Raw genomic sequence first — 16,852 nt, 5'->3', positions numbered from 1 at the left:
CAGCTCCAGCTCCATCCGTAGTGTCTGAATCACCATCCCCTCGCCTGCGCGTATTTGGGGAGGGGCGTAGGTGGGCGAGCGCGAGACCCAACATGCGTGACCGCCATCGTCAACCCCCGTCAAGCCTGGCCCAGGCCAATCCAGTCGCTGCCTTTCTGCAAAGTGGGAGAGACAAAGACAGACAAGACCCCCCCCAGGGGGGCTGCATCGCATTGCATGGGGGTTTCCCGACTCCGACTCGATTCCTTCACAAGACGGGCGAATAAGATGTCTCCCTCTTTGTGGGGTGGATGATGCCATGCTCGGCCTTCCTGGAAATCATCCTTCATGGTTCCATATCCTGCCTGGCTGTCTTGCTGATTCTGGAGAAAAGGAAATGCGAATGGGGAACTTTGCCCTCGCGTATCTGCTCTAGCGCGCAGCGTCATCTGGGGTTTTCTCCTGCCCTCGTGCCTTCTCTGCCTCGTTTCGTTCCTCAGTCGCCTCGCCTCATCACAAGTCAGAAAACCTGGTCGTCAGCCAACTGATTTTTGGGGAGGGGTCCATCTCTTCGTTGGTCGTCGACACGAGTGAGTGACCGTCTTATTCACGGTACCTGTCCAAGGGCTGCTTCCGCATCCGCGCATGCATCCACATGCACATCCATGCCGGGCCTGCTAACCCGCCCATGACGATGGCGCTGCTTGTTTGGGGAAACCGAACCCATCGTCATCCCGGCCGTGCGCTTTTCCTGACCGTGGAGGTATCCGTATTCCCGTGTTTCTGCCCGTGTTTCCGCTCGACGGGCTTGGGGGGGATGAATGGAGGCGAGCACCGACACAACCTGTGCAGTGTTTTGACCTGACAGCATTACGGATACCTACCAATTTGTGATTTGGATCTTCTTACCTCAGACCGTAAGGGTCAGGTCTGTTTCTGAAGACTAACACCAAGTCATTTGCAGTCCTTGGCCGCTTCTTGGCTGTGACTATCATGATTGAAACTGTCCACAGGCCTTACCGCCAGCAGGCATTTTGCTTATTGCGGAGCAAATTTGCTGAGATGGGATTCAAGTCACAGGCACCATTGGAGAACCCGCCAGGCTGGCTCCTGCTGGCCGCAGGCTCGCCCGCCACTGGGAAGCCAGGTGCTTCGTGGCTGGAGTTGCGGCTGCGGCTTCCGTTTAGGTTATGGATGCTGAGCCGCTGTTTGGCTCAGATCTGTTCATCACCACAGCCTTGGTGATGATGACGATGCTGCAGGCATTCAAGCAAGCAGCGGCAGTCTTGGTACAAATGCCTCGGCAAGTAGAAAGCAGCAGCAGCAGCAGATCGGTGGATGCAGACACAACAGTCACCCTGTTGGTTGATTCCCACTAGAAGCTGTTACGAGAGTACATGAGTTATGCCTCGAGATATCTCTGCCGGAGGATGACCGTGGCCATCGACAAGACCCAACGATTGGCCAGCGTTTGGGTGAGTGATTTAACACGCGCTCCGGCAGGAACCCGGGTGGTACACAGCACAATAGGTACGGCGGTACCTGACGTGGCTCGCGAGACCTACCCGACACCACCGACAGTGACAGCTGCTGCTGCTGCTCCTCCCTGCTGCACCCAAAATACCTACAATAAATGGGCAAGGAAGACACGGCAGGCACTGGCAGGGGAACCTCCGCCTGCGGCGCTCAGCAAGTCAGCCTGGAGTGAGAGTCCCGGGCTTAGCAGCAGGGCAGGAACAGGAACAGCACAGGAGACCAGGGCCGCTTCCGCAGGGTCCACGTCCACTGCCTCGTCATGGGAAAATCCCGGCATTCTTTTGTCGTCCTCATGTCCGCCGCCATCCACCCACGATCCATCAAACCATCCACCGTCCAGCGCCTCGGCACCCACACACACACACACACCTTGTCTCTGCTGTCTCTGACCCTCTGTTTAGCATCTCGTCCAACCAGCCGCTATCCTACAGTGGACCTGTCAGGCTGTCAGGGTCCTTCCTCGGAGGCGCTGCTGACCACAGAGACCCCAAGGCCTCAGAGAAGCACAAGAAGAAACACTCCCTGAGTTATGGAGCCTGGACATAGAACACGGTAGGCAGACAGAGTCCCGCCACAGTGCCCATCGTCAGTGGCTAAACGAGATGGAGGCCCCGATAATAACCATAGCGCCCTCGAGGAGGGCCAGCAGGGCCGATGTCCCCTCGGCTGCTCCAGCATCCAGCGTCCGCCGTGTGTACCTCTTCCGCCGATTGGATATGCTCGGCAGACCCGGCACTGATTGCACCTACCAAACGACAAGCGCGTCCATCACCAAACACTTCGGAGTGCCTGTTTTGGGCATGTCCCTTCACCAGGTGTAATGGTGCTGGCGGTCTGATTCGATCTAAGAAGAAAAACACGAAAACACATCTCACAATAATGTACGGCATACCTACGCCTACGGATGATGGCAACATTGTATGTAAAGTTTGAACCCGACACGGACTTCAATCCGACCAGGTCTTGGGCGCAAATCCAAACGAACGCCAGGCGCAGTCTATCATCGTGTCACAGCCAGGAACAGCCTAGCAGCTGGACGCCACATCCTGGTTAGGCGTTTTTTTTTTGGCTAAAGATTGTCGATTCCCGACGGACGATAATGCCACAAGTCTCGTTGTCGCTCTCGCTCGCTGTCATCGATTGACTTTGCAGCCCCAGGATCTCGGAAAGAAGACCTGGAAGGGCCGAAAACGATAAACTCTGGCGAAGAGGAATTCGCTCCATCGAATCTCACCACTTTCTGCCTCAACGGATCCTCATCACCGTCATGCGAGTCTTGACAGTCTTGGCCCGTCACGGACATGGTGATTGATGTTCCCAACACAGAGGGACGAAGCTCGACTCTGCTGGATCCTCTTGCGCACGCCTCGGTATCTCTCGCGCTCTGCGGCATCTGTTCTCAGTCGCAGCCAAGCCCGCCTTGAATGCTCCAATACCCCAGTTGTCTGTGGATCGCCATTCGATAACCGGTATCGCGACCCGCAAGGGAATGCTAGCTTGAAAATAAACGGCCCTAATCTGGACCCTGCGCCGATACCTTCCTGTGAACTGACCTCACCTTACTCGGTATACCGAACACGTACCGAGTACTGTCCGTCCTCGGCATCATCTCTCATATCTTCCACAAGCGACATCCATTATTCTGCAGTCGCGTCCGTCATCGTCCATCGTCACCTGTTGTCGCTATTCCAGAAAGCACGTGTCCACACCGCGTGATGTTTGGCACAAATCATCAAGACGTCAGGCGGAGATACTGGAGCTTTCTATGCCATCAAGACAAAGGGCAAAGATATCTTGCAAGCGCCTGCAGCGGCTCTATTATCAAATAGGATACACCAGGGTCGCTGAAGCAGGTGCCGAGACTCCGATGGCTCCAGCCTCCTCCAGACTGGGAACAAAATGACAGGGGTACGGTTCACGATGCAAGGTGCGTCATGCTCCCCAGGTTGCGGTGGAGGTCTTTCCCACACCTCACCAATACCGACCGTCGGAAACGTTACTGCTGATAGCATATGAGGGTGCCAACCAGTCTTCACCTGCTTACCGCTTTGCCTCACCAAGTAATCCAACGTCACGATTACCTTATTGGTACATCGTGACCGTTGGGTCGAGGGAAGATACAGTCATCGGTATCTTCATATGACACCGATTCAAGGGGGCAATCCTGTCTGACACAATACGATGGCCAATTCCTTGGCCACACCGTTCTTGGGATGACAAGACTAGTTGAACGGTTTGTGCCCGTCGTCTCATGTTTTGGCCTTTTGCTTCTCCCGGCATAGGACGCAAGGGAAAGGCGCAGCGCCTTCTTGGCAGTGCCTCGAGTGATGTTTGTTTGCTCCCGCTAAATCTAACAGCACCAGTTGTTCCAGGACGTTGCACCGCTAAAGTCGTGGTATGGCCAGTACCTTTGTGCCAACGTCGGTAACGGATTCATGCTGTCGGCTGGGCTCGATATGCGGTTTGAGACTTCGCTGCGGCCAGAGCTCCGCCTCTTTAGCTGCTTAATCTCCTAGAGCTTGCGGTTCATATCAAAATAAGGCTGTGAAGATCGTCAGGAAGCGCTTGGCAATTGGGAGCAAAGCGCACGCCCAGCAACTCAATCTCAGCAAAGCCTCGAAGCCTCGAAGCCAAATCTAACAGCAAGACATGCTCTTATATTCCAGCAACGAGAGCCGCCTGCCAAGAGATGTATTTTGCGGTCTAACCCAGCATTGCGAGCTTCAAGGAGACTTTCACACCTGGTGGCTGGCTATGCAACAGATCATCGCCAATATCACGAGAAGGGCGTTCATGATTGCCGTTGGCACTTGCACCGCCAACCCATAGTGCGTTGTCTGTGCTGCGTTCCTCACGCGGCCTGCTTCCGGGAATCTGCAACGGCACGGGGATAAGCATACCCAGCTGTTGGACCGCGAACTAACCCTCTGCGCTCTGTCTCAATTGTCGACAATTACCTAAACCGGATGTCTTGATCGGTGCCGGTTTCACCCTCCGCTCACGAATGCCCTCCGTTGATCACCATCAATGGTATTTTGGCCAACGCGGCTACTGTCAACAGAGTTGGGCCGGGCTGGATCCGTACCGGGAATCGAAATGCGTGCAGCACCAGGCCCTGCAGTACCTTACATGGAAAACCTCAGAAGCACCGCTGGTCAGCGTACCAAAGGCTCGGCGCCTCAAATCTAGTGGTCCAGCAAGAGGCGCGTTGCGTACGCCAAGCACTTGTCACCCTGCAAATGCGCATCCCTCCGGCCGAACCCTGTTACGGCTGACGGCTTGTTTCATTCGCCTGGAAGCTCTTTGTCGAGTCTTTTCCCCAGACGCGGAGGCCCAAGGCCAACGACAGCTGGCAAATGGAGGATGGGGTCAAATGAAGCTGAACTGGAGAACGACGATGTTCGTCGGTACCACATGTCCTCACCGACGGTCGATCCTTTCTGCTGGCGTCTACCATCAATCATACTGTGCCAGGCTTGCAAACGCGGAGGTCGGTCCCGATCATCAAACAGTCACCGCTTCTCTTGCTACTCGAGCTTGCTTCACAGGTCACCCGCGTCGTATCCAGTGACATTCGCGCGGGTCGGGACCGTCCAAGGCGGCATTCGATAGGAGCTGAGGGTGTGCTGAAAGTAGTTTTATGACAGCCCTGTTGGCCACGACTTGTTTCAGGCTTTCAGCGCAAATCCGCGAGCATTTGGTCCCCCACGCTGGACAAGACCGCGACGCCTACAACAGCGCCGGTGAGTGGTTCGCTTGATGCACTACTGCAGGTGGCCCAAATGAGGCGGGAGATGCATAACGAAATGAAGGCTGGCATTGGCGCTGGCCGCTGGCGATGCGCGCGACGTAGAGGGGTGGAAGGGAGTAGAGGACGGATCATGGGTCTCATCACTTGACCGTCTGGACCCGAAGACACCTCGCGCTCTGATTCTCGCCGATGACTTGGCGACCGAGTTGCTCCGAAATGAGCCCCGGAGTCTCCTGTCACTGAGGGACCGACAGTCGGCCCCAGAAATTAATATGCCCTCTTCTGACTTTTTGCCGACGGCGCTGGAGCCGCCGGTGGACACACGCACACGCCTTTATCAACCAGGGCTAGGCGATATGAATAATAATCGAGGGTCAGGGCGGAAACTGTTCAACACTCTCCTGGAATCGTTTCGCGCCCGTCGATTCTGCGTCCAAGACAGCGGTGCCTCGCTCGAGCCTCGGTGTTTCTAGCGCCGTCTTTCCATCGTTGCTCCTTGCGAGCCTTGGCTTGCACCACTAACACTGGTTCACATTGATGATTCTGGTGTCCCTAGCAGATGCGACTTGGCCCCCCAAAATTGAACCCCCAACTCCGTGGTTGCGACTTGTTGAGATGGCGCCGCCGAAACTCAAATTTTCCCCAGCTGGAAGCTCTAAGCGGATTGGACATTCGACATCGACATGCATATCTGCAAGTTGATTGTTGCAAGGGGGGACAGCCATCTGGAACAGCAAAGGCAACGGCAAGTACAGGTCTGGCCTTGGCCAAAAAATCGCAGATCAGGACGCCTTTTGGGCCAGGCGAGAGCTCTTGGTCTCGTAAAGCCTCAGCCAAGACGCGCGAGCTATGCCTCCTCGTTGCTGATGCGGCATGCCACAATGAACCACGGCGACAAATCAGAGACGGGCCTGTTGTTGAGATATGAGGGGTTGCAGCAGCATGCCTCGCATCGAGATATGCGGCAGAGAACCACACGGGATGGCGACGGATGCCGATATTCCTGATGAGGTGAAGGATTCCATGACGGGGTACCCTTGACTTCAACGATGCTACCAGTATTGGTACAAGTCAAACAGCCAAAGACAGCAGCATTTGATAACATTTAAGGTGGGGGAACAGTTTCCAATTTTTTCGTGTTGCTATTCCATTCACCAGGTCTCTCGGTGTCCCAATAGGAAACACATTTGTGTGGAATGAGATGGGATTTGTGGGCGAATGTGGCTGGCTGTTGCCGATTGTCAGTGGGCGGGCATCCGGACGAAAACTTGGTTCGGCGTTCGGAGAAGAAGCTGTCAAAACGGCGTCTTTGTCCAATCGAAGGCTCTCCGTTGCCAATCCACTACCACATCATCGTCTCCACGATCACCTCCAGCACCAGCCTCTTTTCCGAGCTTGTCTCCTCTTCCCGCCGCTCACTTCGCCGTCCCTCCGTCCGCTCAAGCGCCCCCCTCGGACGGCTTCTCCACGCCTTGAAGACGGATTTGCCGCCAAGCCAAGTGGCGGTGAGCTACTGCGTAGCAATGGCCCGTCAAGCCCTGGAAGCGTCCGCCTGCATCTGATCCTCGCACTCGCTCGCCCGGCGGCGCGCCCCTCTTTTCGTTTCTTTCCAATCCCCGTCCTGGAAGCCGCCTTCCGCCTTTGCTCACCGGAGTCTCCCAGAGCGGGCGGGCCCTTGGGGCCTTGAACGACTGTTACCGGCCTTGCGGTGCCAGCGAAAGGGTGCCAGACGTGCTGTGCTGCGCTGTAATGTACAGTATGCTGCTGGTAAAAGGGGTTGGGAATCTCGCTTCAATGCTTGCTGCATCTCGCTGTAGGAGATGCGAACACCGGACGCAATGATACTCAGCCGCTGCCCCCGGCTTCAAACCCTTGAGAGCTCATGCGACTGCCTTCTGTTTTCGAAGAGCTGTTTGTCGAGTCGCCTCTCACCGCAGCTTTCCGTGCCGCAGCAGCATGGCTCCTGGCTGGCCATTTCATACAACGCTGCTGCTTGATGTCCTGGTCGCACCGCAGACGGGCAGCTGCGCCGGGTCTTTCCAGGAATACGCGGGTGAGCTCTCACCACACCCCTCAATATGGCAAAAGTCTGGGGTTCGCGGGGTGAGAGGGCTGAATGGAGAGCCCTATCACGATGCTCCGTTGTCCCGACACAATCACACCCAAGGAACTCTATTCGTTGTTGCGAGGGAACAGTCCATTCTCCCTGAGAGCACCGGAAAATCCCTCACATTCTATGCACCATGATGACGAAGGCGAAGATGATGTTGGAGGTGGTGGCTGCCTTTTCACGGCTTAGAAGTACTGCTCATAGGGAGTCCAAGTCACGGATACATCTTTGGCCTCTCCCCATCTGCCGTAGAAACTTCTGCGGCTCAACAAGCGATGGTCAGATTAGCCTGTCCAAATGCGCAGGTCGGATTGATTTTTTTTTCTCCCTTCAGCCTGGAGCGTCTCCAGAGCGGTCCTTTGATAACAAACTTTTCATTCTGCATACGGCGTCACCAGCCTGAGTGGGGTGATGAAGCCTACGAGCATTCGGAGGCAGTACCTTATCTCTAGTGGCAAAGAAACAGTGGCATGCTCAAGACGTCTGGGCCAGATCTTCTAGAACGGTTCTCCTGCCTTTCCCGAGTCGGCGACGTCCGCATATCTAGTGCGGTGGACGGCGATCAACCACTCAAAGTAAAGAGACTTGAACATGTGTGAATGGCGGCTTGGCGTTCTGCCAGACGCTACCACACAAGTTGCAAAGGCAAGCCAACCGGCAGCCAGTCAGCAGAGCTGAATGCCCAGAGTCCGAACAGACCACCGGACCTTGTCAAGTCTCTCTGCAAGGTAACACCAGTTTTGTCTGCTCTGATTTTCATCTCCAAATCTTGGCTTCTTCGGGCTCTCCTATTGAACGATAGGCGATGGTCGATCTCGTGTAATCCACGTGTCAAGCTTTTTGTCCCCTTTGACGACGGTTTTACTGCTCTCTACGAATACCATCTCAAGGTTGACAAGGCGAATTACAACAGGACGAACAAGTCAGAACAGGGAAAAAGCAAGGACGAAATCTACGGTACGCAACTCAGACACCCACCCCGAAGTTCGGACGTGGTGGGCAAAGGGGAGAAAGGAGGCGTCTACCTGTGCGGCCCCGGGGAATGCGCCCTCCGACACCCGGAGCTCTCTTGCGTCCTGCGCCTTCCCAACACATTCCCGGGGATGGCTTCCCGGTGCGTGCCTTTGCTGTGCAGAGCGGTACTCATGTAGACGTGTGTCTCTGCACGTTGCCAAGATGGCGTGGCCCGTAGTCCGCGCGGCTATCAAGCTCCCTTACCGTTCGAGGCTGTCTACGGCTCAAGGACTTCATGGGATGAAAAGGAAAAATAGCAATAGCGGCGGGTCAGCATGATGATGATGTTCCTCTTGGCATTGGTTTTGAAAGTGCACCTTTTTCGCACCATTCCGCTCGAGCGTGCTTTTCTTTTCCCGATGCGTTCCTCGCACTTCTTGGCGAAGTCTCTTGGCGGGAAAGGCGAAGGGGGTTGTGCATTTGGCCTGGCCGAGAAGATCTTTCCCACGTTCGAGGACGCGAATTTGATATTGGTGAGACTGAGCCAGACAGACGTACAGAAAGAGTTTCGATGGTTCCTGTCTCGTTTCGTTGGCAATCTAGGCTTGTCAAGGTGATGGACAATCCGTTTCTTTGGGGGCTTGGTACAAGATTTTGGCCAAGAGGGGGCGTGTGCTTTCTTGTCGGAGACAGAGAGAAAAAGACGGTTTTGCGGTGAGAGGGGCGTTCGCGCGGCGTTGACGTGGAAAGCTTGCGTTGCGGGATGGCTGTGTTTTTGGCGATCTTTGTGCGGGCCGTGGCGGGAACGGGGTGGCTGTGAGGACAGCGTTGTCTCGTTGGCAAAATTGATTGGAACCTTTTGGTTGAGGATCATTGGGGATATCGGTTTGGATGTTGTTGGGATACTGCAGCGATGTGCGCGTCGTGCCAAGTGGACGGAGGTCATTGGGATGGGTTTGCGCGTTTTGCAGGGCGGCTTAGAGGGTTTACGTGGCGTTGCTATCTTTAGGGAGATGGGGATGGTTTGCGTCTTTGCCTCGAGTGAGGTCTTGAGGGGTTGGGTCGATCTCGTCGACTGGCTCCTGATGTGCGAGAAGACCGTAGAGGAGGCTTCGAGTGGACGGGTGTTTGATCGAAGTTGACCGTGCTGGCGAGCAAGTGCACTTCACTGCATTGGAGAGATATCTGAAGTCATGATTCTCGTCATGAACCTGGGCCAGTCTGGTGGACCAAGTGGTTTAAGACTGGTATTGGGTATCGATGGATATGCTCCCAGCGCTTGTCGGCTCAGCGAAACGTAGTTGAGAGAACGCGTTCAAGTGTTCTCCTTTATCCCAAGTTGTAGTCAAGTCCGTTTGGTTGCTCGCGTGTGACTGCAAGTGCAGTTTTCTGATCGGCTGCGAATTCAGATCTATCCGTTTGCAAAGCACTCACAGTCTGTCTCGCTCGGCGACGATGGTTCACGATCAAGCGAGTCGCACGTCGCAAGTAGGCTGCGGTCAGGGTCAGGTTTTAATGATGCCATCTTGGGCTCAAAAGGTGTTCAAGTCTATTTGACGATTACAAGCGATATGGTACAAGAAAGAGGCCGAAGAAAACCTATGGTGTGATGACACCCGCAAGACTTTCCCCCGGGTATGCTTGACAGCTTTCCTCACCGTCGTGGACCAGCCTAGTGTCAGAAGAGCCCCGAGTCAATGTCAGTTGGCGTGGGTCGACAGTTCACGGAGGCCCTACTTGGCCTCCTCGACTTCCTCAGTCTTCTTGGTCTGCTCCTTGACGCTTCTCCATTCCGTACCCAGACAGGCAAGGAACGTCAGACAAGCCAGAACAATGGACAAAAGGAAGGTCGACCGGAGCGCCTCGTTGTACGCCTTGAGCACTGCGGTCGCGGCCTCCGCGCCGTACTTCTCCGTGACCATGCTCTTGAGCCCGTAGGCACCGTGGTCTATGATGACCTTGGCGTCAACCTGCTGCACCTTGTTCGTGAGTTCCTTCAGCAGCGTGCTTTGGAACAAATTTTGCGCGACTGCGAGCATAATGATGCCGGCCGAAGTCTGGGCGAGGAGAAGGACAGATGTTCACAGGGCGATGTCCGCTCCTTTGAGGACTGTCTGTACGGCAGATAGCGGCATCTGCATGCCCTGCCCGACGCCGAGGCCAAATATCACGAGCGTGCCGGCCCTGTTTCAATCTGTTAGAGAAATTGCGTACGTCAAAGGTAGGGGGGAGTCGTAAGAACGCACCAGTATGCCGTCGACGTCTCTAGGTTGTATCTGTAGATCAGTCCGCAAGCAACCGACAGAAGGACCGTACTGGAAACCATCTGAGGCACCCAATATTCGATCTTGGACACCTGAAGAAACAGACACATCAGCCCACGAAGCCACAAAGTCCCGTTCTCGGTTTGCTACTTACCAAAAATCCCGAGGCGATTGCGGAGACCGACACGGAGAGGGACGAAGCAAGGAAGTTGATGCCGGATTGCTGTGCCGTTACGTCCTTGACCGCCTGGAACCAGAAGGAGACGTAGTACACGATGACGAACACCGTGCCGTTCGTTCCCAGCATGAAGAGGGTCCCGCTGGCGACGGATCTCTGGCGCATCAGCCGGACCGGCAGGGTGGCTTCGTCGCCGCGACGATACTGCACGTAGAGCCACACGATTAACAGGACGCCGAAGAGGCACAGGCAGAGAATTATGCGCCAGTTGCTCCAGGCGTACACGGTTCCTCCCCACTGTAGGGCCAGCAAGAAGCAGACCATGAGGGGCATCAGCAGAGCGTTTCCGAGGGGGTCCATGCTCTTGAGGAGAGGGCCGATGGCCTTGGTTTCGCCCGTCTTCTTGGGAGGTTTGACGAACAGAATGACCATGACGGCTGTGACTGCGCCGAGAGGGAGATTGATCCAGAAACACCATCGCCAGGAGGCATTGTCGGTGAGGGCACCTAATAGTGTTGTGAGCATTTTGTGCTATTTGGTCTTATGTGGAAGGAAAGCATATTCGTACCTCCAATCGTCGGACCGATGATCTCAGCAATACCAGCCATGCCACCGATCATGCCCGTGTAGATGGGACGCTTCTGGACCGGAAAGCTAAGGGCAATGATGATGGAGACACCAGATAGCATCCCCGCGCAACCGATACCCGAGATTGCTCTGCCGATGATGAGGGCCAGGGAGTTTGGGGCAGCGCCGCAGACTATCGATCCGACCTCGAAGATGCCGAGCGCGGCGAGGAACACCCAGGTAACTCTGAGCTCGGCGAAGAGCTTGCCGAACATGAGCTGGAAGCAGCACGTGGCCAAGGGGAACGAGGTTCCGTACCAGGCCACGTCACCGAGAGACTTGAACTCGGTCGTGATGGTGGGGATTGCTGTTGCGAGGATCGTACGGTCCTGAGGATCGCAATGTCAGTTGCATGGTTCGGAACGGCGGTTGTGAAAGATGGGAAGGTTACCAGAGACAGGCAGAAAACCGCCAGCGCGAGACCGGCGACGATGCAGACCAGGCCAAGGCCGGTTGCATACTCGGGCTCGGGATCATCAGAGCCACTTTCCGTGATGCCGTCTAGCTCCTTGTCAGACTGGTCATTGGGGATGGCTTCCTTCTCAGGCCGGCGAGAGTCCTTGTCCACATCTTGGAGCGGGACTTCGCTGGTCTGAACTTGGTGATCCGAAGCCATTTTCGCGAAGGACTTGTGATGTCAAAGATTGTCAAGTGAAAAAAAAAAAAGAAAAGAATCACTGTAGAAGGAAAATTATTGTGACGGGGAGGAAGAGAGTTCACAAGGGAACTTTCCTCGACAAACTGACATCTTTCCTATATACTGGTATTACACGAGACATGTCTGCGGTGCCGGGCAGCAAAATGCTTCCCGGGAGTTGGACGTTGGCCGTGTAATTGAACGGCGCGGCTCACTGCCTGTCGCGATCGGCCACTTCCTCTCGGAAAGCTTTTTGACTCCCGGGCCCGGGCGTCTCATGCGTTTTGTGTCGTCCCTTCCCACACCCGTCCGACTTCCTCCCGCTACGAGTTCGGTGTGACTCATACGCCGATTGCTTCTTTAACGGATCCCCGCGGCCTGCAATTTCATCCCGGATACAAAGTTAAATCGCTCGACGACGCCGACGACGACAATTGACTGGCCCCCTGGTCATGCCGGATGTTCCTCACGCAGGTGAAGAAAGGAGAGCTTGCACAAACTGTTCCCGGTCCAAGGCAAAATGTGTCTGGCCTAGTGCAGCAGATGGCTCCGAGCCCCATATCTGTCAAAGGTTCGTCTATCTGGAAAACTGAAGAAAAAGTTTCTTTCTGGAGATCCGAGCTGACCGCGTTCGCGTCGTAGATGTTCAAGCAACGGTCTGGAGTGCTCGAGGTCAGAGCCGCAGGCCAAGAGGAAGAGAGGAAAGGCGACGTAAGAGGTCTCCGACTGTTTTGCGAGACACGCGAGGCTGATGATTTACAAACCCTTAAAGCCACGCAAAGGTTCTTGAACGCAAGCTAGATGATATCATGCTACTCTTGAATCGAGAACGCGACCTGTCAGCTCAGAACAGCCAGGCTTCCGACAGTCAATCTTCGCCGTTGGTCGGTCTCGCTTCACATAGTCAGGGAGAGGAAGACCCGAACGTGTCGTTCAATACACCTCCGACCATCATCGACCCTAGTACCGAGGCAATCACCATCATCCCTGGCTACCAAGTGACACTCCAGGAAGCTGAGCTGATTTTCCAAATCTACACATCCGACTTCGTCCCACAGTTCCCCTTCGTACCGTTGCCCAACGACAAAGCGTACGACTTCTACAGGAGCAAGCCGTTGCTCTTCAAAACAAGTGTTATGGACGTGCATGCCTCCCAGCCGCGACCTGAGCGTGGGTTTTGAGAGGTGGTTTCGGCAATATGTTGCCTACCGAGTTGTCGTCCTACTCGAGAAGAATCTAGAGATTCTGCAGGCGCTGCTCGTTTACTTTGCCTGGTAATCCCCCCACTCGACGTTGGCTCTTTGCCCTTCCCATGCGCCAGCTTCTCTGACACGTCTCCTTACCGATAGGAACGATATTCTCTACTACGCGAGGTCTAGCGACACGAGCCTCATGCAGCTTGCTCGTGGGCTAGCAGAAGACTTGGGGCTTACCAAGCGCCCCGGCATCCCTGTGTCCCCGTCCGGCTCCATCTACGAAGATGCCGCCTTCCTTAGTAAAGACATTCAGGTGAGGAATCAGCACACGAATGCTGGTCGAAGGGCTGTCCTAGGCCTGTTCCACATGTCATCCGTGTAAGTCGGCCAGACAAACTCTCATCATCTTCCAACGCTGACGAACTCGAACGTGGCATAGACTGTCCGGTCTTCTCGGTAGATCATCTTGGCTAGAGTTTACTCGTTACTTCGATGACTGCTGCGAGAAGCTAGCCAATGCTCAGGAATACTCGACAGATCTGCTGCTTGTGCAGCTGATTGGAGCTCGGAAAGTTGCGCTCAGGGTGGATGATACCTTCAGAGAGCAGAGCGAGCTTGCCAACGACCAGCCTTTCGGGGGCCCCCACGCCCTCGCCATTGCCACCGTCGAAAAGGAGTTGGACTCCTTCATGGACTCCTTGCCCGCCCCGCTACGTTCAAACTGTACGTCTCTCTTTTTTCTCGTGCAATGGAATCTGCTGACGTTTCACTGAAAAGATCTCCTGCGCGAGCAATCTGCAGCCATCCGCATCCGACTCTTCGAGCCGGCCATCCACGTCCAAGGCAGCACACGACCACAGATACCTCACCTCGGATCTCGAATGATGTGGCAGTGCCTGACAAGCATCCAAGAGCTCCTCAACGCCTTCCTCGCCCTGCCCGTGGAAACGTACGCGTCGCTCACCTTCATCTCGATCCTGCACCTCGCGCTGGCCATCATCAAGGCTTGCGGCCTCCTCTGCATGAAAGACCGCGACTGGGACCTCGAAACGGCGAGGGCGAGCCTCAGCCTGGCAGATACGCTTCAGATCCTGAGCGAGCGGTTCGATGCCGCCACTCGTATCGACGCCGCCGGTTGCGCGTCTCTTGTTAACCGCCAGCCCTTGCTCTCTTCGTATGCCGAGAATTACAGAGCCATCAGGCGCTGGTTCTTGTCCAAGGTCGGTCCTACGGGGGCTACCAGCACGATGCCGACGATGATGGATCCTGTGTTTGCGGAGGGTGTGGGAGTGCCTGAAGGCTTTGAGTTTTGGCAACAGTTGTCGGAGTTGACCTATGGAGCCCTACCAAATACTTGATTTCCGGGGTGTTCCTGTTGACGAGCCTTGCGAGGCTACCGCAGCTGTCATGCTGGGAGGAATCTGCGGTTGTGTGTCGTGTAGCTGGACGGCCAGAGAGAGGTTTCGCGTGGGCATGAAATTAGACTTGCAATGGCTGGCAGTGTTACGGACTGTTCGGGCGTTACGCGGAAATGGTTCAGCTCTGTAGATCACCTGAAACGAAAGGCACCAGCGATGCACGTTGTCTAAATTTACTATCAGTTGAAGTTTACTCAATCTTCTCCTATTCCAAAGCCGAGTAAACCATTTCTGAGTTACAACGACTGAGAGCTGAACGTTAGCTGCAAAATGAATTGGGGGTAAGCAATTCACGTCTTCCAGATAATCTTCACACGCGCAGCAAGAAGGATTGCAAGAAAAAGCTAGTCAGTCTTCCAGCTGGTAGTCATTTTGGGAAAAAATGATTTCGCTGGCGAAGAACGAATTGTTAACAGCAAAAAAGAACGTCGTCAATTGAAACGGCAAAAGATGAAGGACCGACCGCGGTTCGAACGCGGGGCCTAGAGATAACTGCGTAGAACTGCAATCTCTCGCTCTACCACTGAGCTATCGATCCGACTGCGGTGATTGGTTGTGGCAAACCAGGTGGTAAGTCTGACTAAGTAGCCAGGTCCAAAGTTGTGGAGCCGACTGGACACATTCATGCCTCTCCGCCTCCTAGAATTAACGCGACGATCGAATATGCTGTAGACAAGTATTTTCGCCTTCCGAGGAGGAAACCTTCTATACTACGAAGTTGATTACTGCTCCGACCTTGAGGTGCATTGCATTCCTTGAATCCAGCTCACCAGAGCATAGACCACAAGGGCATTGTCAACTACACGCTTCTCAGTGTTCACAGAGTGGCAATATGTAATTGTCAATTCTTCTGTAAGCCTTTGCTATATGAAACGAATAGCTGGATATGACGCATGCAATAGACAAGTTCACGATATAAGCTACTTTACTTTGGATCAACAGCACGTCTCAGCACAAGACCTGGGAAGGCTTCAAGACCGAATAGGTCCAGGACGGTTGAACACAGCTGAGTTTTGTCAGTGATGAAGCCTGGCCGCTGCGTCAACGTCTTCTTTGGCTTTTGGAGGTTGCAGATTCGCATGTCCTTTTTGCAGCAGCCTCTACGTGAGCACCGAATACCCGATCGATCCAGAGGCCGTTGAAAGCAATAGTCGAACAGTCGTCTCAACATCAGGAGCGCCTGCCTGTCGCGTAACTTCACTTCCCTCAGGCTAAACCATATGAGCAAGAGTCCAAAGTGGCGATAGGTGATCCATATCTGACCATGCCAACAGACTTGCAACTTGGGATGAACGGAACATCACAGCAGATCACCGGCACTCCAAACAGGGACTGCACCTCAATACCAAGGATCAGTGACCGCAGGCTCTGGGAGCCAGCCAACTTACCCAAGCTCAAGAAACGATATCTCCTCGACGGGACCAGGCATTCCAATGCGCCAACCTCCTCGACTTCGAGAGCCCTGGCAGATGGCCGCACAAGAGCCATGCCCGGTCGAAGCCAGCCGCCCTGAGCCAGATAATATCACTCACTCCTATCGTAAATGAGTCACCTGAACTTTCCCTCGAGTATTCTGCAGTCAAGCTACACGCACCAGCGTTTTTTGCCTTTGAGAAACACTCGCCTGCGGCGTTAGGCAGAGCTGCAGAGGCGAGGAGCAGACGGTGTGAGCTGGCCAAGTGGGTCACGATGCAGGTCTGGAATGGCGAGAGCTGGGGGGTTGGCTTTTTTTTTTCTAGAGTGTCGGTGAAGGGGGACGCGCGACCTCTTGGCGCGTTGGTGCTGCAGGCATCAGAGGTGAGAGAGAGTGAGCATGCCCAGACGTTTACCTTGGTCGAAGTGCGATGGTTGACCGGTCCGCTTCTCCTCAGTCTAGCGCCATGCCAATTCAAGGCACAGCGAAGGTTTACGCGCTCGAGACATCGTCAACTTTGGTTTGTTACGCGCGTGTCTTAGGTAGGCAGGTCGGCTGCAGGACTGGGCCTAGCTCCCGACCATGCAAAGCCGCATGACCTTGGATTTCCCCCCAAGGCGGTTTAAGCAAATCCGAAGTGCTTGCTTGATAGACCACACCGCAAAGTGAACGCTGTAAACCGATTGATACACCGAATCGGCATGAATGCATGCGGGCGAAACCAGTTTGACGGACCAGTTGTCATGTAGCCTCAACAACGAATGAGCCCATCGCCTCGACGACCCGAG

At 54.8% G+C, this 16,852-nt stretch overlaps 2 protein-coding genes and 1 non-coding gene across 3 annotated transcripts; 1 reads left to right on the top strand and 2 right to left on the bottom strand.

The window, feature by feature from the left end:
• Window positions 1–10,063: 10,063 nt before the first annotated feature.
• On the bottom strand, window positions 10,064–12,015 carry COL26b_001577 (uncharacterized protein; the record flags this gene model as incomplete). Its single annotated transcript, XM_053174524.1, has 6 exons — window positions 10,064–10,387; window positions 10,451–10,514; window positions 10,577–10,686; window positions 10,749–11,215; window positions 11,341–11,728; window positions 11,791–12,015. The coding sequence occupies 6 exons, from the start codon at window positions 12,013–12,015 to the stop codon at window positions 10,064–10,066; spliced, it is 1,578 nt and encodes a 525-aa protein (XP_053041455.1).
• An 830-nt stretch (window positions 12,016–12,845) lies between these two features.
• Window positions 12,846–14,590, top strand: COL26b_001576 (uncharacterized protein; the record flags this gene model as incomplete). Its single annotated transcript, XM_053174523.1, has 4 exons — window positions 12,846–13,206; window positions 13,358–13,610; window positions 13,672–13,955; window positions 14,010–14,590. 4 exons carry the CDS (start codon window positions 12,846–12,848, stop codon window positions 14,588–14,590), a joined length of 1,479 nt encoding a protein of 492 aa, XP_053041454.1.
• Window positions 14,591–15,104: 514 nt separating this feature from the next.
• Window positions 15,105–15,188, bottom strand: COL26b_001575. The gene has a single exon. It is a non-coding gene; the product is annotated as a tRNA-Cys (tRNA).
• Window positions 15,189–16,852: the final 1,664 nt, after the last annotated feature.

Source organism: Colletotrichum chrysophilum (assembly GCF_026319265.1).
Source record: "Colletotrichum chrysophilum strain AFK26 chromosome Unknown scaffold_7, whole genome shotgun sequence".
Taxonomy (NCBI): domain Eukaryota; kingdom Fungi; phylum Ascomycota; class Sordariomycetes; order Glomerellales; family Glomerellaceae; genus Colletotrichum; species Colletotrichum chrysophilum.
This window is presented reverse-complemented; position numbering and strand designations above follow the sequence as displayed.